The following is a 22,323-nucleotide window of genomic DNA, read 5'->3' as shown; positions in this document are numbered from 1 at the left end:
CTGCCGGGAGTCTGCTTTTCCCTCTGATCTTCTCCTCATTCATGCTCTCTCTCACTGTCTTTCTCTCAAATAAATAAATAAAATATTAAAAAAAAACAAGAGTCTTAAATTCTGAGAATAATGTCTAAAACATAGCAGGCATTGAATATGTATTTGAAATTCAATTTAGGATGAAGAATCTAGTCAAGGCACTGGTTGATCCAAAGAGAACAATTTTAAAGATACGGAGGGCAGTGAGGAAGAAAACCGTTTGGTACAGACTCAGTACTGCCAAACAAGGGTTCAGATTCAATTATATGGCTTCCTTGATGTGTTCTGGAAAAATACTGGCATTACTGCAATAGGATGTAATATATTAGGCCGTATTTTACTATCGTCCTGTACCAGCTAACCCTCAGATTATCTCTGGGAAATTTTTAAAGTTCAATTTTGGAAGAATATGAATAAAATGTGTTCTACACAATTTTTCAAAGTGATAGCTAGAGCACAGCAATGCTTTCTACTGAAAGCATGCAGACCGCCCCACACACTAAAAATTATCAGTGAAATACTAAATAATGCTATGCTTTCGCCCTACAATTTACCAGTGGTTAACCACCAGTTTCTGAAACTCTTTCCAAAATACAAAGAACACTGCCTACGACCTCTGCTCAGTATTACCAAAATAGGCCAACAGAACTGGGGAGGAATTTGCCCCAGTATAAAGTGGTCATAGCAAGAATGCTGAGTAACCCAATTAAAGGCGGGAGATGAAAGGAGGTGCCTGGTTCTGGCATTTCTGGCTGGAGCTCTGTGAAGAGGGTGCAGAGTCCCAGAGTCCATTCTGTACTTTGTGGCCGCCCCGGCTCACCCAGCCTAAGCAGAATGCTTTATTTTCTTTGAACAGATTGGAAGCATAAGCCGGTAAAAGAAGAAAAAATAATTAGCAAATGGAGATCAAGGGGTAGGGGGAGGGAGGCAGACAAGGCTGCCTGGGCTTTAGGGCTCCTGCCAGCCTCTTCCTGGACCCCACCTCCAGCTTCTGAGGAGTGACCAAGACCAGTCACACCTCGTTAATTCAGGGGACCAGAGCCTCCTGACAGAGGGGGAAGGTCGCCTGCCTGCCAGGCTCAGGGCAAGACCTCTGTCCACCCTGACTTCTGATACCGCAGTGCCTAACTGCTGCCCTGAGGTTTGTGCCTAAGCTGGTGGGTGCTCCGAAAACACACGGGGGAAAGCAGAATGTAGGGGAGGGAGACTGGGAAGAAGGGAGCGGCGCTGCACGGAGAGGAGCCGATCCGGCTGGTGCCGGCGTGGACGCGAGCTGTCAGAGGGGCCGTGACGGTGGCTCCGCACCACGTGGACCCAGTGAAATTCCTGCGCTGAAGGCACTTCCCGAAGGACACGGACGTTCTTCGCTGCGGGGCCCTTTCGCTCGCCCCACGGCCATCCCCCTCGCGTTCGTGTCCCTTCACAGCGGTTTCCTCCAAACGGCGCACCAGCTCCGGCAGCCGGGGGTGCGGGCCGAGCCCCGCGAGGTCTCGGGGCGATGGACGCAGGCTCGCGCCCCTGGCCTCACCGAGCGCGCCCCGGGGCCGTGCTCTCCGCCGGGTCCCCGCGGCCCGACGCGCCCTCCACCGTCCCCCGAGCCGGGCGCCAGGCGCTGGGGCCGGGAGAGCGCGGGGGCGGGCCGGCGGGGCTGCAGCAGCCGCCCCCGGAGCCCGCCCCCCGGGCCGGCCCCTCCCTGCCGCCGCCGCCGCCGCCGCCGAGCCGGACGCCGGGCCCCGCGACCATGCGCCGCCTCCTGCGGGCCGCTCTGCTGCCGCTGCCGCTCGCCCTGCTCGTGGCCGCGGGGGCCCCCGAGGCGCCGGTGAGCGCGCCGCGGAGCCTGGTGTGGGGGCCCGGGCTGCGGGCGGGCGTCGTGCTGCCGGTCCGCTACTTCTACCTGCAGGCCGTGAACTCGCAGGGCCAGAACCTCACTCGCTCGCCCCCAGGTACAGCGCCGAGCCGCCGCCTCCGCGCCCCACCCGCACCAACCCCCGCGCGTCCGGTCCCCGCCGCGCCCGCGCCCCTCGGGAGTCCGCCCGCCGCCCGCGTGGCGTCCGTCCCCGAGCGAGCGTCGCCCTGACTCGGCTCTGGCCTCCGCCCCTGCCCCCGCCTCCCGGGACGCACAGCGGGGAGGGCGCCGCGGCCGGAGTCTGTGGAACGAGCTCCGCGGGCCCTTCCGCGGCCCAGGGGCGGCGCTGGCGTCCGCGGCGGCCGGGCTGTGCCGGCCCGAGCCCGTCTTCCCGCGCTGTCCCGGCTCGCAGGGAGCGGCCGCCCGCGGAGTCATCGACCCCAGAACGGGCGCCGATTACCGGGGCTGAGGCCTGGGGTTCGGCACAGCCAGACCCTCCGCCGGGCGCGCGCCGGGGCTGGGGGATTTGCGTTCTCGGAGGCCCGGGGCGGGCGCGAGGGAAGCCCCGCGGCCCTCGGCGGTTCCCTCCCCAGGGTGGGTCTTGTCCTTGAAGCCCTTGTGTCCGGCGTCCTCCCGCGTCCCCTTCGCACCTCCCTGCGACTCGTCCTGCTGGGTTCAAGTTGTTGCCGGTCGCGATCTGCTCACGTCTGCCTCCTGGATGTCCGGCCAGCGCGCACCCTGTTTTATCAAGAGACAATCAGAATAGCCCAGCGCCTTTTCCACCGCCCGCAAGAAGCCATGACTAAACTTTTTTTCAGGTTTAGAAAGGCTTTCCAGGGCCCTAAGGATCAGAATAAAAAATTCTTAAGCCCAGATTCAAAGTCTTCCACTATGGGGTGTATTTTCTTCTTTATAGTTTTCTTTCTTTCGTAAAATTAATTTTATAATGTTATAATGGGGGGGTGCTTTAGAAAGAAAACGGAGAACAAAGGAAAAATTAATTTATACAGGAAAAGAGAAAGTGACATGATCCAAAGTGACATGCTGCTAATCTTACTATTAATGAAAGAGCTAGACATTCAAATAAAATTCTATTCCTTAATCAAAAAATATCAGCAAAGTTTTTTTTAAGTGGCAGTACTCAAAGCTGTCAAGAAGGCATGAAGATGCTCTCAGACAGGGACCTTCATCCTCTGCTGGTGGGAGGGCAAAGTTCTAAAACGTTACTGGAAAGTAGTTTTCCAAATGTACCAAGTGTCTTAAATATTTACAAACCTAATGTACAAAAAATAAGTTTCAACAGTGAGAAAATGTGATTAAAAAAAAAATGTCCTTTGCAAACAATGCCGGTGCTGTTTATTTCTGGTAATCTGATTTCTAGGTATCTGACCTGAGAAAATGATCAGAACATGGTCAAAGATTCCTATGCAAGAAATTCTTGCCACATTGTCATCATTTATTACAACAAATTTAACTAGCCAACTCTGAGGTCATTGCTAAACCAGGTGTGGTACTTTCATGGGATGGCATATTGACAGCCCATTAAAAGTTAACATTTTAGATTCCACTTAATCTAAAGTAGTTAAGTTCATAGAAACAAAGTGGAATGGTGGTTGCCAGGGGGCTATGGAGGAGAGAAATGGGAAATTGTTGAATAGCTGTAGAGTTTCAGGTTTGCAAAGTGAAAAAGGTTTAGAGATTTGTTGCCCAAAAATGTGAATTTATTTAACACTACAGAACTGTACAGTTGAAAATGGTTAAGATGATCACTTTTGTTATATGCTTTAAGTTTTACCTTTAAAGTAATGTTTTAAAATATTTAATAATGCTTAAACTAGGTTATGGATGGACTAAACAGGAAAGAAATTATATAGTTTCACTTTAATTTTATAATAAATAGAGGAAACTATACCTCTCATTAGTGTTCTCGGTAGTTCTAACATGAGAATAAAGATTTTTGTCTCACTCTTCTTTTTTCCCAAGAAAATTTCCCCCGACAGTAATCTTACTGTTTTTATGGTCAGGAAAAGAAGTCATAAAAAACAAAAGACTTTCAGCAAATCTTTTCAGACAACCTCAATTTCATACCTTTAGAGTCTCCCTATTTCCTCTTATGCTACTCAATTTTTAGCTTCCATTAAAAGGCTACTCTGTAGTTTTGAAAAGCTCATGCAACCAGGTATTTTACATTTTCTGCCGTCATTCACTTGCAAGTCCTAAAGCTTTTCCTTCTCCAAGAACTAAATGGGAAAAAAAAAAAAAAAGGCCATTTTTTTTTTCCAAGACATAGACCTTCTTACCCGGCTTATCAAGATTCCCTTGATAATTATCACTCCCATTTAACAGTGTCACATTTATCTGAGTATCATTATGCTGTGTATCTCCAGGTACCTGGGTTACAAGCATGTGACCTTGAATGGTCTAAAGCAGGGGTTCTCAAACTGGAGTCCGTGACCTTGGATATAGGGGAAAGAAGCCATCTCGACCTTTGTTTTTACTCCCTTCTGACTTAAATGTAGTATTTCCTTCTATTAGGAATGTAAGCAAAACCTACTGATACTGTTATATTGTCAGCATGAGACATCATGCGTGAGAGAGGTGCTCTGGAAGTACCACGGAGAAAAGAAAAAAAGGGACGGAGGGAGGGAGGTTGGAATCCGTCACGATGTCTGGATACAGATAGTCCTTCTCGACTCAGTCCTCCTTTACCTTCATCAGCAGTGATCATCTGCATAAAATAATCGTACTTCCTACTTTTGTAGCACTGCAGCGTTTTAAACTGTGCCCTGTTTAATTTGTCATCCTTGACTGTCTTGTTAAGTAGGAAGGCTGGATATTACACTCTTCACTTTACACCTCAGACACTGAGGCTCAGAGAAGCTAAAATGTTTTGCCTGTGGCCCCACAGCCGTTAAGTGTCAGAGCCAAGAGGAGACACTCATCCTCTTTCCATTTAATGAAACCTCCCGTAATATGGTTGTCGTGCATCAGTTCTCAGTAAGTTCCCTTGGCCGTGTGGGGTTGACACTTGTTACAGTTGCAGAGCCTTCATAGTCTTCCTAAACAGCAGGGAAGGCAATGACTCTCTGGTACCAATGGTGCCAGGGGTTATTCCTCCAACTCTGACTTCTGCAAACCAAAAGGCTAACGTGATACAGCGTGACAAGGTGGCGGCAGCATGGGCTTTGAAGAAGGACTCAAGCTGTGTTCAAATATTGGCTGTTACTTATATGTAGTTGACCTTGAGCAAGTTACGTCACTTCTTGGAGCCTTGGTTTCCTGATCTGTAAAATGGGGGTGACAATGCCTATATTAAACAAATTTTTGTAGGAAACAAATAAGGTAAAAAATGTAAATGAAAATCTCAAGCTCAGAACTGGCCCATAATCACTGCTGAAGTCTTCAAAAGTTCTGATTCTAATGATGCAAGACTTCGATATGCTAACCTCCTCGATCTAACTAGTCCCTGCTTTCTCATTCCATTAGCTTTCTCTCCTAAAGAGGTTTGAATTGAAGTAGAAAAATTCAAGTTGAATTGCAAGTCTGTTCCCTTATGTCAGCCTTTGGGGCAAATGAGAATTCACATTCCTTCTGTTTGAAGCATTTTCAAATCACACTCTTCTCAGTTTCTCTTTTATGAGGTTAAAATTGCTTATTTCTATTTCAGTCATCACAATTGTTATTTTGTGTTGATTTTAACTTTAATTTCATGCCAACAATGACACAGGCATGAGAGTCCTATAAAAATTACTGGACATTTACAATATGTATTTCCAATGATTCTATTTTAGTTTTTTTTTTTTAGCTTTATACATTTATTTTGAAATGTAGCTCTTAAATGCTCTTTCAGAAACAGAAAATTTTATAACTGGAAGAGACAATACAGATCTAGTCCAGTACTTTGAATTTAAAAATAATGAAGCATTTTGGGGTGCCCGGGTGGCTCAGTGGGTTAACCCTCTGCCTTCGGCTCAGGTCATGGTCTCAGGGTCCTGGGATCGAGCCCTACGTCGGGCTCTCTGCTCAGCAGGGAGACTGCTTCCCCCTCTCTTTCTCTGCCTGCCTCTCTGCCTGCTTGTGATCTCTCTCTGTCAAATAAATGAATAAAATATTTTTTTTAAAAAAATGAAGCGTTTTGGAACTAGTTTTTTCTGTAAATCCATTTCATTCCAAAATGATCACAGAATCATTAATATGTTTGTCTTATATCTGTTTTGTTTATTTACAATCACAGGTTTATGGAGAACAGGACTATTTGACCAAGACACTTAACTTTTCTGTACTGGTTCCACTTTAGGGAGAAAATTATAGGTATATCCTCCAGGTCCCCAGTCTCTGCCTTCCTGATTTGCAGTGTGTATATGTGTTTTCTCAAATCAAGTGAGAAATAACACAAAGCAATAACCAATGTATTTCATGTAAGCATTTCAGGTAAATGGCTAATATTTTAAATAATTTTACATTATTATCTTTTTCTTACAACATCCCCTATATTTATTACAATTCATTGATTTTAGCAGATATCTTTCATAATTTTATCACACTTATTTCAAGGATGTCTAAATGTATTCTTTAATAGCAAGTTGTCAGTCACTACATTACAATTACAAAATTAAAGAGACCACAGAACACCTCTCCTCACCCACAAGAAAAAAATACAATGCTTGAAGATCAAAAGAGAGTACAAGCTTCACGCACAAGATTTAGAAACTAAGAGTGGGGGAAAGAAACTTTTTTCAGTAATTTAAAAAATATATATTAAATATGCTTAGTTCGATAATATAATAGAAGTGAGATCAAAGACTCCTTCCATCACCACTATTTTTTGCCAGGACTGTGAATTTCAGAGGATTCACCACTTTTTATAAAATATTTGCCTTTGATATGGTGATGAACTGTAGTTAGGACATCAACTGATCTTTGTTCTCAGAGGTCTTGAGGATTAGATCCATGCTGAGGGCAGCAGATACATCCACTGGATTCTGGAAAGAGGGATATCACATTTATTCCTGGATCCCAGTGATAGTATTAATCACAACAGTGTTGTCTCCAAGCCTCAGTCAGTCAGCTCATATACTACCTAAAGAGAAGGGAGGGTTTACTAAGCAGGTATTGTTTACCCTGGAATTTCCAGAAAACCCACAGAATTTTGGAGTTTGAAAGGGTGTTAGATTCTTCGAGTATAACTTTCAATCCAACCTGAGGAAACAAGCTTAGGGAAGTAAACTCTAGTATTTACAAAGTGTGTGAAATGTGTGTGTGTGTGTCTGATATTTGGGCACAGTCTAATAACTAGCTATAATCTCTCTCTACTTAGGGAAATAGTCTTAGAAGTATAACTCGAAATTTGGGTTAACCAAAGGGAAATCTCCTCAGCAATGAGGGTTATTAGGTATTAGGTATTACGAAGAGAGCTGGTATATATTTTACAGGAGCCTTGGAGCTCTGTCATTCTAAGAGTTTTTGGATTTTTAACTATCTGGGCTGATTTAAACCTACCTGAAGGCGAAAAGAGCAAAGAGGCAAAAAGGTCATCTCTTCCTTGCTTTTCTAAAGAACTGATCTTGTTCATTTAGTAAATCTTTACTGGAAGACTAATGAATCAAATGTTGACTCAGACCTTTGGTTTCAAGACACAACCCAGACATGGTTCCTGGTCTCAAGGACCTTCCAAACTAAAATTATTTTGTTATTATTTTGATAGTACAGAGAAAAGTAACTTTGGAGTACAGACACCTATCCAGTAATTGGTAAGACAAAATAACCATGAAATAGTAGCTACATACATACATACATATATATATTTTTTTTTTTCTTTTTTCTTTCAGGTCAAACACTATTCAAAGTAGTAATCAAATCTCTTTCACCTAAAGAGTTAGTCCGGATTCATGTCCCCAAACCTTTGGACAGGAATGATGGGACATTTTTGATGCGATATAGGATGTATGAAACTGCCAGCGAAGGGCTGAAGATAGAGGTCCTTTACGGTGATGAGCATGTGGCTCAGTCTCCTTATATTTTGAAAGGTAAGTGCTTATATCACACAATCCAGAGCCAGCCTTATATGTGTAGACCCTATGCCTTTCAAAATGGTTTAGGATGACCTTGAATTCATGTACAACAGTGTGAACATGTATGCATACCTCCTGGAGTTCAACTGTACATATTCTGCACCTGACATGGGGATTGAACTTGCTACCCCAAGATCAAGAGTCACATGCTGAACTGTCTAAGCCAGCTAGGCACCCCTCCTGGAGCTCAGTTTACCTTGGAATTTTGTAGGAAAGAAAACTAAAGAAATTTGAATGATAAACAAGAATATCTTGTGTATTTACCCAGGCAGTTAACACATCTGGCACTCTCCATTCTTTTATACAGATGTACATTTCTGTCCAGTACTATTTGCCTTCTGCTCAAGGCTTTCCATCATCATTTCTTCTAGTGCGAGAATAGTGGTGATGAGTTCTCCCAGCTTTTGAGTATCTGAAAGAGTCTGTATTTTGCTTTCATTTTTTTAAAGACATTTTTACTAAATACAGAATTGTAGATTAACAGGATTGGTTTTATCTCCTTTTAGTACTTTAAAGATGTTGTTCTACTGTCCTCCTACTTGCATTGTTTCCAACAGTATATCTGCTGATCTCCAAAACTTTGTTCCTCTGCCCTGCTAAAGGTTTTCTCTCCAAGTCAGTTTGAACAATCAGATTGTACATGCTCTGATGTAGTTGCCTTCATGTTTCTTGTGCTCGGGTTTGTGGAGCTTCCTAGATCTTTGGGATTATAGTTTTCATTAAATCCAGAAAAATTTTGGCCATTATATCATCAATATTTTTTTCTGTTCTACTCCAGAGTTCCTCTCACAATTCCAGTGACCCCTATATCAGGCTTGAGATTAGCCCACAGCTCACTGATGCTCTTTTCATTTTTAAAATTCTTTTTTTTTCTCCACTTCATTTTGTGTATTTTCTATCATTAAGTTCCCTAATCTTTCCTTCTGCATTGTCCACTTTGTCATTAATTGTATCCAGTGTATGTTTCATCTCTTTTTTCTTTCTCATCTCCTTGAGCTTTTTTTCTGGAATGTAGTGAAGTTACTTGGAAATAATTTGAAACTTTCAAATTTTGCTTTTACAATTCATTAGGTAAGACCCGAACCATGTTTAGTCTGGGGCTAGTTATTCCCCACCACTCAGGCCTCCTCTACCCTGAGTCCCAGGAATTAGGATGCTTCCCAGTCTGACTGGTATGAACAGGTACTATTCCCAACCCTGTATGACCAGTGGGTAGTGTTGCCTTCAGTCTTTCTGGATCTTTCTTTCCTTGCCTTGGATAGTTTCCTCCCTTATATTGCCTCTTCAGAAACCCTAAATACTTGAGGGGGAACCTTTTACAGATCTCTGGAGTTTTCTATCTGTGTAGTTCTCTCCTTTCAGGGAATGTGTCCTGCAAATGTCAGCTTACTTGTTCTCCCTGGACACCCGGCTCTATCCCCTCAACTCAGTGAGTTTTTCTGGGCTCTGGCTACATTTCTGCCCCTGTCTCCATAACCTGGAAACTCCCTAAGGCAGTAAGATTATGAACTATAAGGATCACCTCATCTGTTTCCCATCTCTCAGACTCAGTGTCTTCACTGCCTCATGTCCGGTGGCTCAAAACCTGTTTCGTATATTTTGTCTCTTTTTTTGGTAGTTTCAAGTAGAAGGGTAAATTGGTCCATATTACTCATCTTGGTCTAATAGAAATCCTCAAGAAACATAAATAATTTCTTTGAAGTTTTTATATTTATAAAATTGCATTAATCTTTATATTTTTATATTAAGTTAAATACATCTTGAAGTAAGATATAAAATTGGTGGGGCACCTGGGTGGCTCAGTGGGTTAAAGCCTCTGCCTTCGGCCCAGTCATGATCCCAGGGTCCTGGGATCGAGCCCCACATCGGGCTCTCTGCTCAGCAAGGAGCATGCTTCCTCCTCTCTCTGACTGCCTCTCTGCCTACTTGTGATCTCTGTAAAATAAATAAATAAAATCTTAAAAAAAAAAGATATAAAATTGGTATATATCCCTTCTAAAATGAGTCCTCAAAGAAGTTTTATACTTATAGCTGCATACATTAAAATTACATGGCCAGATACCCCTGGGTTACATATTTCTTCTTTGAGATGAGCTGATGGAGGTGATTTTAGAGATTCAAGGGAGGAGGCCTCCATCTTGTCTACAAAAAAATCATTACCTACTCTGTAATAATGCCTGAAAAGTAATACATTCTCTTTTTCCTTGTGAAAAGGTAAGTTGTTTAATGTCCACCAGGTATTTATGACTCACTGACTTTATCAGCTTGTTGGCTGAGAGTGGGTTATATCCGTATACGGTACTGATGTATGAGATACGTATACGAGAGCATATGGTATACTAGAAGAATGATCAGGGGATGCAAAGTAGAAGCACAGGACTCTGACACAAGTACTTTCACAATGGATTTGTTTAGGGCAGATTATTCCCATCTGGAGAACCTCAGACCTCACCAAGAAGTCATCCCATGTTCCTATCGGGGCAGAAACAACCCTCTGTGCAGAGGGGTTTGTTAATGGAGCATGGCATTACACGTGTTTTATCTTCCCTAGGACCAGTGTACCACGAGTACTGTGAGTGTCCAGAAGGGGATCCTCAGGCCTGGCAGAAAACTCTTTCTTGTCCAACCAAGGAACCACAGATTGCAAAGGATTTTGCTTCCTTCCCCAGCATCAATCTCCAGCAGATGCTGAATGAAGTTCCAAAAAGGTTTGGGGATGAGAGGGGTGCCATTGTTCACTACACGATTCTCAATAACCGCATCTACCGGAGATCTTTAGGGAAGTACACAGACTTCAAAATGTTCTCGGATGAGATTTTGCTGTCACTGGCAAGAAAGGTACGGGAATGAATTCATTGCTTCCGAAAAAAATAAAAAGTTGACCCTTAAACCACACGGGTTTGAACTGCATGAGTGTACTTAGACATGGACATTTTTTTATAAATACATGACAGTACCATAAATAGTGTTTCTCTTCCTTATGATTTTCTGAATTAGCAGTTTCTTTTCTCTAGCTGATTATCTTGTGAGAACACAGTATATAATACACATAACATAAAAGATGTGTTAATCAACTCTTATGTTATTGGTAAGGCTTCTAGTCAATAGTAGGCCACTAGTTGTAAAGTTTTGGGGGAGTCAAGATTTATACACAAATTTTAGACTATGCGGTGTCAGCACCTCTAACCCCTGCATTGTTCAAGGGTGAGCTGGAGTTTACTTATTTCATTGTAACTTTGGGATTCTTAGAGCAACAATGGCAAAGGATGGAAATGGATTCCAGACTTGGACATGTGCATCTAATGTGTCCACCACGTGAGTGTTCATAAATTCTCCCCCCTTTATGGATCCCTCTTTCCTTGAATTAAGTGGCTTGAGGCCCCACCTGAGGCAAGTAGTTTCCTACGGAGCACTCCCAAGGTTCCTGTGGACTCCCAGACATGTTGAGCCTCGAGGTCACTTTTTTTGAGACTTTTTAATGAGCTGACAAATGAGAGTAGATAAGCAAGAGCGTGAATCGTCATGTCCCCTGCCCTTCCTTCTTGTTCTAGGTTCTTTGCCCAGTGGCTGGGAAGAAATCCAAGATAAATGAGACTCATCTCTGGACTTAGAGTGGCCTACGCTAGTGGGACTTGTTTTTGTCATTTGGAAGTTAGAGTAGGATGTGAAACAAAATAGTGGCACCTCAGCATGATAGGCCTGTAAGAAGAGCCGATCTCCGGGGTGAAACTGCCTGAGGAGAGTGAGCCATTAAGGAGGTGACATTCGGTCTGGGTTCAAAGGACAAGAAAGGAGACTGCCAAGTGAATAAGTAGGAGAAGAATATTCCAAGTGAGAAGGGAATGACCTATGAGAGTGGGTGGCACTTTCAGAGAGTAGCCTAAAGCTTATTGGCCCACGCTCAGGTGGAGCAAGATAACACGGCCTGGCTTTCTGGCCCCAGAGTTTAGACCTTGTCCTGCAGGCTTTAGGTTCTGTTGACCTTGATGGTAACATTGATTTCGGTTTTAAGAATTTTGGCAGAAGGTGAAATCAGATCAGATTGGGGAGAGCCTAGTATCAGAACACCTAGTAAGCAAGCTACTGCAAAAGTCCAGGCAAGAGATGAGAAGGGCCTCACATAAGGCATTGGCCATGGAGATGGACATAAGTGACAGAGTCCAGAAACAAAGGTAGATGTGATGCAGAGGTTTGAGAGTGGAGGAAAACAAGGGCTTGGATCTAACCTTGTCAGTTCTCAGGCAGCTGGCAGGGAGAGTTCTTGAAGTCACTTTCTTTCCATACTATGTCCACTTCTATAATACTAAGGAATTTTGATACTTAAAAAAAAATTATTAAGTAATCTCTATGCCCAACATAGGGCTCGAAACCATATCAAGAGTTGGACGCTCCAACGTCAAGAGTTGGACACTCCAACAACTGAACCAGCTGGGCACCCCAATACTAAGCAATTTTTTCAAAAGATTTTATTTATTTGACAGAGAGAGATTTCCCTTATGTGTGGAGTTGGTTTGATTTGTTGTTGATTCTCCAGTTCTTTAAGGTGTAGAGACAGCTGGTGTATTCTGGATTATTCAATTTTTTTGAGGGAGGCTTGGATGGCTATGTATTTCCCCCTTAGGACAGCCTTTGCCGTATCTCATAGGTTTTGGACCGAAGTGTCTTCATTCTCACTGGTTTCCATGAATTGTTTCAGTTCTTCTTTGATCTCCTGGTTGATCCAAGCATTCTTAAGCAAGGTGGTCTTTAGCTTCCAGGTGTTTGAGTTCCTTCTGAACTTTTCCTTGTGATTGAGCTTCAGTTTCAAAGCATTGTGATCTGAGAATATGCAGGGAATAATCTCAGTCTTTTGGTATCGGTTGAGTCCTGATTTGTGACCCAGTATGTGGTCTATTCTGGAGAAGGTTCCGTGTGTACTTGAGAAGAACGAGTAGTCTGTTGTTTTAGGGTGGAATGTTCTGTATATATCTATGAGGTCCATCTGGTCCAATGTGTCATTCTATGCTCTTGTTTCTTTATTGATTTTCTGCTTCGATGATCTGTCTATTTCTGAGAGAGGCATGTTAAGATCTCCTATATTTGACAGAGAGAGAGAGAGAGAAAACAAGCAGGGGGAGGGGCAGAGAGAGTGGGAGACAGGGAGCCCAATTTGGGGCTCAGTCCTAGCACCCCGGGATCATGACCCAAGCTGATGGCAGACACTTAACCGACAGGCAGCCAGGAGCCCCAGTACTAAGCAGTTTTAAATGCCACCTCTGAACAGCGGGAGCTTACTCCTGGTTAAATGAATTTGCCATGAACCATCCTCACCCACGATTTTCTGCTACTGCTGGTGACTGAGAGCCATTCTTCTCTATTCTGCTGTTTTCACATGTTCACTTTTATCGGGCATGTTTTAAGAAGCCAAAGAACGCAAGCATTTAGTATCTAAAACTTAGGTCTTCCCGGCACTGATGTTTCTTCTTTTGTTTAATTAGGTCCTTCTCCCCGATTTAGAATTTTATATTAATCTTGGAGATTGGCCTCTGGAGCATCGGCAAGTCAATGAAATCCCGGGCCCTTTGCCTATTATTTCATGGTGCGGCTCCCTGGATTCACGGGACATTATCCTTCCAACGTATGACATCACCCACTCCACGCTCGAAGCAATGAGGGGTGTCACCAATGATCTCCTCTCTATTCAGGGAAATACAGGTAAATTAAACTTTATTCTTGAGGGAAAAACAGAGGCAAGAAAGGAATGTTCAGTCAGAGAGAATAAAGGTATATATCTAAATGACCATTGTTCTTATTTTCTAACAAAGAAGAAAGAGCAGTGTAGGATTCTTCTAATCCAAAAATTAGATATGTGGCTTGGGCTGGTAATGACCAAACCTACTGTAACTGAGTCTCCTCTGAGCTGGTCACTTGTAAATACCATTTGGAAATATGTATTTGGTAGGATTGTCACTTAATAGTGACTCCAATGCCGTTATATTGCTGGGTGAAGGGAGCATTTTGAAAAATATAAAATGATATGCAGATGTGAGAAAATTGTGGTAACAGTATAATTAGGGTATTACTACCTCCAGCGCCTAGGGAGGAATTTTCCCCTTTCCTCTTTCTGCCTTGCTTGATCCTTCAAAATCTAATTCCTCCCTTCTCTCCCTCTTGAACTAAACCAGACTCCCTGAGTAGAATAAACCCTGCCTCTCTTCACAGTCTCTGTTGCTGTTTGTGATTTGGTAAACTCGTTTAGTAGGTAAGACCGGAGACTCTTCGTAAACTACTTAAAGATAACATGAAATGAAACTGACTTTTTATTTGGGAACAGTGAATTCTGAGAAGCGTATTGAATATTAGAGACAGTGACCACCCCCCTCCAGTTTCTGTTTTATGATTTATCCCTTCAAATAGTAATAGGTGTTAACTAATAATCTCTCTTTAGAGTAATAGAAATAGACTTAAATTAATTCTCCTAGAATACTTCCCTCCCAGGAAAGAAATTCACACACACACACACACACACACACACACACACAGTTGGGCTATATATGTGTTTTCATTTCACAACTTAGTAGACAAAGTCTAATAAATCAGAAACAATGTACTCAAAATCCTGAACAACCAGGGATTCAAGATGTGGATGTTACTTAGTTACGTAGTTTGTCCTGGTCACCCAGTCAAAGAACAAATCTGAACTCATTTTTTATTGTGAAGCATGAAGGATGGAAGAAAGTAGTGCCTTGGGAGTGGGCCAAGTCACTGAATGTCTTTTGCTTTGAGCTTGACCCACTGTTATTTTGGGTGTCTCCTAATGTCATACAGCAGTCTGTCCAATATGTGAGTGAGCTCTCAGGGATAGAAATTAAGGACATCTGGTGGCTCAGTCAGTTAAGCATCTGCCTTCAGCTCGGTCATGATCTCAGGGTCTTGGGATCGAGCCCTGCATCAGGCTCCCTGCTCAGCATGGAGTCTTCTTATCCCTCTCCCTCTGCCTGCTGCTTACCCTTCTTGTGCTTTCTCTTTCTCCATAAAAATAAATAAATAAATAAATAAATAAATAAATAAATAAAGTTTATATAAAATTAAATAAAATCTAAAAAAAATAGGTGAAATTGGAGCATGCTTTTCTGGGATACAGCACATAAAAGGACCGTTTTTAAAAGTCTGAACGGGAAAATATGTCAGGCAAGTTACTTGATCCCATATTTTTTTTTTTGGAAGTAGCACCTTATTTTAGAAGGTGGGTTGATGATCGAAGAGCATTAATAGCTTAAATGACCATGGTAGATTACAGATGATGATGCTTACTGTTTTTTTTAAATGTCAAATTCATATCACTTTTTTTTTTTTTTTATGGCTTCAAACTTCTAGGGCCTTCCTGGATCAACAAAACCGAGAAAGCTTTCTTCAGAGGTAGAGATAGCCGAGAAGAGAGGCTCCAGTTGGTACAGCTCTCCAAGGAAAATCCAGAGCTCCTAGATGCAGGAATTACAGGATATTTCTTTTTCCAAGAGAAAGAAAAGGAGCTTGGAAAAGCTAAATTGACAGGTTTCTTTGATTTCTTTAAGGTATGCATTTATGTCTTCCTATATGGGTAGGAAGTGATAAACTCGTGATAAGTCTACAGAGTCACTGGGTGGGCCCGTTTCTCCAGTCTTGTGAGCCTGGAGCACACTTTCTTACTTTCTCCCTTCCAAGCTTGGGGAATTACAAAACTCATTGTAATTTCCTTTTTGTTTTTTTGTTTTTGTGAATTCTGTCTACCAAAAGGCCAGAACGATATTTAATACTCAAAATATATTTAATACTCAAATATAGGGATTAACCAGGGGGGCTGTGGGCATTTTTCTCTTTTTTGTATTTGTTTTCATAAACTGGGAATATAAATACCTTTTACATGAAGTGATCTTAAAGGCCTTTTGTAAACAGAAAGAGTATAAATTCCATAGAAGTAAAATTGGAGCTGGAATTGGGGTTCACATCCTGTTTGTGGTCCTTCCTCTGTCACTGACTGTGGAACCGTCATCTCTTTGCACCCCTAAACATGCAGGATGCCTGCCTTGTTCCTTGAATATTGTCGTGAGGATAGGGATGTGAACAATGTAACAAAATCTGACTGGTTCGAAAACTCCTTGCTACCAATTACTCGAGAAAAAAATGAATGACCAAACCTGCGAGTATTTCCTGTTCATTTCAGCGTGGTTATAATGAAAAGAACATTTGATTTGACAATTATTAGAAAATAGAAGTTTATAAATTTATAATATATATATATTATATGTAATGTATAATATATATAAATATAAATTTATAATTTATAATAGAGGTTTATAAATTTATCTGAACACACGATTTTCTCATTTGCAAAACAGAAAAGAGGAAAGAGCTTATGGTAATACTTGCTTCACATGGCTATGATCGAGTGAGGTTTAATTCCCATGAAAAGTGATTTTGAAATGTAAAGCAAGGCTTATTAACCCAGCAAATGGGCAAACGGGGTACATCTTGTGTTGCTAGCATCACACGAATCCCTAAATGTCTCCAGGTTTCTACCTCGTCAACTCTAGAAGTGAACCCTGGATCCTGGGTTAGAGCCCTGTTTCAGGCTCTCTGCTCAGTGGGGAGCCTGCTTCCCCCTCTCTGCCTACTTGTGATCTCTCTCTCTCTCTCTCTGTCAAATAAATAAATAAAATCTTAAAAAAAAATACTTTTAAACACTGAGATTGGAACGTGGAAAATAATTCCTTTATATTTAGTATTATAGCATTGATGACAAGCAGAAGTGAAGCAAATAGCTATTTTTCTCTTTGTTTATGTTTGTTTTAATCTTTTAGTACAAGTATCAAGTGAATGTGGATGGGACCGTGGCGGCTTACAGATATCCATACCTCATGTTGGGTGACAGCTTGGTTTTGAAGCAGGACTCGATGTATTATGAACATTTCTATATGGCACTAACGCCTTGGAAACATTATGTTCCAATTAAAAGAAATCTTAGTGATTTACTAGAGAAAGTTAAGTGGGCCAAGGTACGTTTTCTGCTATTTTAATTTCTTGAGGCAATAACAGACTTACCAGGGTTATTTACAGGAGTTCCATCATGACCAAATTTCATTTGACACAATTTAGCAAAAGTAATGTTATTTTCTGAAATTTTTGTTCCCGTGAAATATTTAAAGAATCAACATCAGAGTTATTTTAATACCCTTTAGCCAACATTTTGGAGGGTTTTTAGAAGATTTGAAGTCTAGTGTTATGTAGAATATGAGTTTTTCTGAAGGAATCAATATTCATGTATATGTGCACAAGCAAAAACACACTAAATATAAGTGACAGATTGGAAATCCCAGGACTAGAGTGCTTGATGCACAAGAAGACATTGAAGGTAATTGTGATACCCTTTTCTTTTCCAGTCAGGAAAAAGGTACAATGAATACAAGGTATACACAACATCCCAAGAATCACAGATTTCACATAAAATAAGAATTCTTTTTTTTTTTAAATAAACAGATGACAAAGTTGTCATGTTTTATTATGAAACAATAAAAATTCACCCTTCTGTTGGTAGGACTTAATTCTGTTTCTAAGTTTCTGAGAAGCAATATTCAGGTATGCAAATAGCTGGGTGCCTGAGGCAGAATCATTTTTGTGACCCTTTATAAAGAGTCAGGATTGCTTGCCAGTGGCTTTTTTAATGGGCAATGTGGTAGAATATCAGCTGTTTTCAAAAAGTATATTAGGAACACTGACCGTTCCTGATACTGAAGGAAAACCTGTGGGTTCTAATGACCGAATTTATGAATATAGCAGCAAGACAGGCCTTCATAGGTACTGTTTAATGACAACTTCTGGGCTCTGACTGCATATTAAAATGAAGTTTGTAAGAGACGTTATAACATCTCGGGTTTCATTCTATTCCAGATTGTATTTTAATATCAAGCAGAGAGGCTATGGGATTGGGGGGGATGGGGATGAGCCCTAAATTTCTTGGGTAGCCAGGATAGTATGAGGGGTAGTCACAAGAGAGAAGACTGCATGTCTGGTGTGCCTATGGCAGCGGGGGAGGGGGGGCGTCCTGTGGACCAGGGTCGGAACATGTGTGACCACTTAGGTGTAACACGGGAGCTAGAAACGTCAATTTCTTGTCGATTTCTCAGAGCCTCGCTCTGAAGTTGTTTTCCTCGTGTCCCCGTCCCCATGCTGGTCACATTCAACCCGACCTCTGTCCTGCTTCATACTCCACGGTAGCCTTCTTTGGGGGTGGGGAGGTTCACAGGAGTATTTTTCTTTTATTGTGTGTGTGCGTTTAACCCTTTCAGGAAAATGATGGAGAAGCCAGGAAGATTGCAAAAGAAGGGCAGCTGGCCGCGAGGGAGCTGCTGCAGCCACACCGGCTCTTCTGCTACTATTACGGAGTACTCCAGGTTCGTCCCCACGGCCCGGCCTGCGGTTCAGGTGTCCTCGCAGCCATACTGGGCCTGAGGACCTCACATCCTGAAAGGGTTCAGAGCATCCTCCGGTGGATCTCTGGGGAAGCTGAGTACCAGCCCAGCCCGAGGAAAGATGGGAATAGTGTGCTAAGGCCTTTTGTGGTTCTTCATATTCATAGCTCCCCTCACTACTATGAAAAACAATGCTTAGTGCCCTTATGAATATAGATTAAAAGCGCCTCTTAGCTGGGCATTGCTATCTTTAATTAGATGCCCTATGGAATTTCTAGTTTAGGTATTTTCTGAACCTCAGAAAACATCTTTCCTTAGCTAGAAAAAAAGGGCGTTGGACTAGAAATCATGAACATCTCTCTGCTCACTCAAAAAGCCTGCCTCTTGGTCTTCTTACTCCTTGAGATTCATGCTTTTGCTATCACAGTATAGGATGGACAGCAAGTATTTAGCTTGCTGTAGAAAAAAAATGAAATGTATTTATAATGGTTGTAACACCTCACGCCTAATTACTGAAGTACAAATGTTTATTGGGAATCTAAGAATTGGTGATGTTCTAGCCAGGAAGAAAAGAAAAAAACAAAGAATGCTTTTGTTTTTAACCTAAACTTATTTCTCTGTGGACAGGAAAAAAAGAGGCACATTTCTTCAGATGTCTGTGGATATCACTCTCTTATAGAAAAATTAAAATGATAAATTATACCATTTACTAAAAGCAGTCTTTCCCTTGAATGAGTTGTATACCCTCTGCTAGTCTGTCTATAATATTAATAGTAGGAGTTTCTCCCTCTAAAATGTTCATTAGGTTCCTGTGCTCATGTCACTTCTTTGTTGGGTTTGGCCCAGCACCAGAAATCTATAGCTAAATGTATATGGAACCACTGAATCAAAAGTCTAATTTATAGGAATGTTTCAGTCCGTGGTTAAAGTTAGAGGACATTACACAGGTCTGTCACCATTGACAAAATGTGTGTGACTATGAGCGTAAAGGGAGGACTGTCAGCTTTATTTTGAGATGCTTATCATCTCTTGGTTGATTTGAATGTTCAACAAATGTAATTACTCATTAATGAGGGGAGGATAAATGCCAAGAGGTGTGGCTATTTCAAGTAGGGACCCTTGGCTTGACATCCCTTTCCTGGAGGCTTCCTACGAACACTCAGACTGTGGATTGGGGTTCCGTGTTAGGTTTCAAAATACCGCACTTAGTGCCTGGACCCCTGAAGTTCAAATGCAGCTTAAGGACCCAATAAACCAGACCTTTAGTTTTCATCTCAAGATAGACAGCAGCTAGGAACACTGGCATTGGGTGGGGTAGGGAGAATCCAGTGGAATGAAGTGTGGACTCATCTTTCAGTTGCCTTCCAACATGCATTTCAGAAATACGCGGAGCGCCAGTCCAGCAAACCCAAAATACGTGATGGGATGGAGCTCGTTCCTCAGTCAGATGATAACGCGTCCCCGTGCCAGTGCCTCCGGGAAAGATCTTCCAGAGAAGAGCTTTAAGTCAGCTCCCATCGACAGTCCTGCAAGTGCCAGCGACAGGTTGAAGGCAAGCCTTCAGACAGAGGCCGGGCTGCGGTGAACGCAGTCGAGGAGACTCACGTGGACAGGCAGAGCAAGATGAGAGCAAGTGTTACAGGTCTCTTTGAATATAATTTTCCGTTGTGTAAAAACTTCCATCATCAACATCACAGTTTCTCGAAACAGAAAACTTGCGGGTCACTGTGGACAGAGAGGCTTTGCCAGAATAGAAATCATTCCCTGTGAAATGATTTCCACCATATTTCCTAGTTTGTTCACTTTTCCCTCTCCCTCTTCCAACTATGAAGAAAAAATGTTGGTGCAGGTTCCTCCCCTCTTATTGAACAATTTCTCCTCCTACAAGCTGCTTTGGACATTCCGTAATAGCAAGCCTCCTCTTGGAAGGTCTGATAAGGATAATTAAGGAAGAAGAGCATGGCTCCCTTGTTGGAGGTAGCTGGGAGACTGTGGAGGCCACATTTTTAAAAACTCACTCATATGTTTTTAGCTAAGTTTTATCAAGGCCTGAGACAAAATTAAGGAGAAATTATGCCATAAACTAGAAATTCCCAGTCTATCAGGGTAGCACACCCACTGAGGACAACACAATTATTAATAGATGAGAACATTCTGCGGGTACTACCCATTATCTATGTTGAATAGATGGAAGATAACAAGAGTCAGGTGGAGCTCTCTACTACTTTGTTGAATCCTTAAAAGGGACACTTGAAAACAGGTGCCAGAAGCAGTAGGAAGCCTGGTACCTTCGGAATTCACCAGTAAGTGGATAAGAAAGGCAAGCATCCTAACTGCACCCCTCCTCTGTTTCAGTGCATTGCTGCAAGAAAAACTTTAGAAATTTCCTTTGAGACAGGGTCAAGACTTAAGACTTATAACCCAGAAATCCATTACACACTCCTTGTAAAACCACTAATCCAAGATCCACTCCACTAAGGAGCACACTCCCAAAACAAGAGTTAGCTATACTCTCAGTCTAAAAATATTTACTCCCCTAATTGAAATATTTACTTAATCTGAAAAACAGTGTAACCACTTTATAGTTGTGATATCCTTTTATGAGGTCAAGAAGAACACAGAATTGCATAACTAGACGAGAGCATAGAACAGTATCATCAAAACAAAGTATTCAAGGGAAACACCCACCAACTGTTCAAAAGTACAAGGTCACGAGTACAAAATAAAGGGCAGCTGTCCTAAGACCATATGCTAACGAAGCCATGTCCTGAATTTATTGTACATGGAGTTTGGGGCTTGTCAAAACAAATGACTGAAAGAAAATTTGCCCTCCTGCCCACCAACCCAGGTTCTTCCTTGTGGCTGATGGCATCTTGTTAGAAACATCTTAAATTTTTAAAATGCCCATCACCTGCTGCCAAACAAGCCTGATAGTTTAAAGTGAACTGAGCTACACCACATAGTTCTGAGCATGGAACAGGAAAAGGACGGTTTTAAGAAATAAAGTGGAGTCCTCAAAAAATTCCACAGGGAGTGAGCAGTCAATCTAGATAATTTTTCATCTGCCCAGCTCAGACATAATCTTTAAAAAAAATTAGTTTTACATGGCTTTCTGGTTTGTTCACACAAATAACTTAATAAAATTGTTTTGCTAAAACCATGATTTTTTTCCCCTTTGAACTCACACAGTATCTACATATTCCATTAGTCGCTTTTAATACTTCACTTATCCTTTAAAAAATCTGACTTTTAAAAGGAAGAGAGGGGTGTAAAGATATGCAGGTTAATACAACAAGTGCTTTTCTCTAAATAAGCTGCCAGCATGTTCATTGCTGTATTGCTTTTATTAGTAAAATATTGGAAGCACCTTAAATAGTTTTCATGAGGGAACTAGCTAAATAGTTATTGATATATAAAGGACTGCAGTACAACTATTTTTTTTAAAGTAGCTCTATATGTACTGTCATGAAAGATTTCCATTACAGTATTCAGTGAAAAAATTAAGTTACAGAACAACATGTATAATGTGAAACCATGAATGTAAAAAACAAAAATATATTTGTGTGCTTGAAAGTTTGGAAGGATTTTAACAATATCTGAGAAAGAGATGGATAGAAGGGAATTACTTTTTGCTGTATACCTGTCTATGATATTTGTTTTTACTACAAGTAAGAATCAGATTGTAAAATAAAGAAAAATGTAAACCTAGGAAAAGACTCTAAGTGCACAAAAGATATACATAAGAAAATGGATATTTATATTTTCCAGTATGCTTTTTTAAATCTACTCTCTAGAATTTTATATCATGGGACATATTATATATACTTTTTAAATAAAGTAAATTTTCTAAATAAAATTTTGAGAAAGATAATTTCTGTTTTTAAGAAAGACTGTAACTACCAGGGGACCTGGATGGCTCAGTGGATTGAGTCTCAACTCTTGGTTTCAG

General features: G+C 41.7%; 1 protein-coding gene across 3 annotated transcripts; it reads left to right on the top strand.

Moving 5' to 3' along the window:
* Positions 1-1,717: 1,717 nt before the first annotated feature.
* Positions 1,718-20,743, top strand: POGLUT3 (protein O-glucosyltransferase 3). 3 transcript variants are annotated; one of them, XM_032360069.1, is made up of 8 exons: positions 1,718-1,973; positions 7,705-7,902; positions 10,499-10,785; positions 13,425-13,641; positions 15,304-15,500; positions 16,767-16,961; positions 18,252-18,356; positions 19,732-20,743. In XM_032360069.1, exons 1-8 carry the CDS (start codon positions 1,772-1,774, stop codon positions 19,957-19,959), a joined length of 1,629 nt encoding a protein of 542 aa, XP_032215960.1. In that variant the 5' UTR covers positions 1,718-1,771; the 3' UTR covers positions 19,960-20,743. The 3 variants fall into 3 exon arrangements, with proteins under 3 accessions (XP_032215960.1, XP_032215961.1, XP_032215962.1); XM_032360070.1 differs by having other exon boundaries at positions 1,719-1,973; positions 19,755-20,743; XM_032360071.1 differs by lacking the exon at positions 1,718-1,973 and adding an exon at positions 4,751-4,873.
* Positions 20,744-22,323: the final 1,580 nt, after the last annotated feature.

The sequence above is a fragment of the Mustela erminea genome, chromosome 9 (genome assembly GCF_009829155.1).
Source record: "Mustela erminea isolate mMusErm1 chromosome 9, mMusErm1.Pri, whole genome shotgun sequence".
NCBI classification, from domain to species: Eukaryota; Metazoa; Chordata; class Mammalia; order Carnivora; family Mustelidae; genus Mustela; species Mustela erminea.
Note: the sequence above shows the minus strand (reverse complement) of the source record. Positions and strands in the feature narration are given on the sequence as shown.

Bases quoted from the DNA above. Each gene is read 5' to 3' on its own strand.
- POGLUT3 (XM_032360069.1), top strand. From the start codon at position 1,772: ATGCGCCGCCTCCTGCGGGCCGCTCTGCTGCCGCTGCCGCTCGCCCTG. The intron at 13,642-15,303 runs GTAAATTAAACT...TCAAACTTCTAG, and splicing joins CTCTATTCAGGGAAATACAG to GGCCTTCCTGGATCAACAAA. The intron at 16,962-18,251 runs GTACGTTTTCTG...TAACCCTTTCAG, and splicing joins AGAAAGTTAAGTGGGCCAAG to GAAAATGATGGAGAAGCCAG.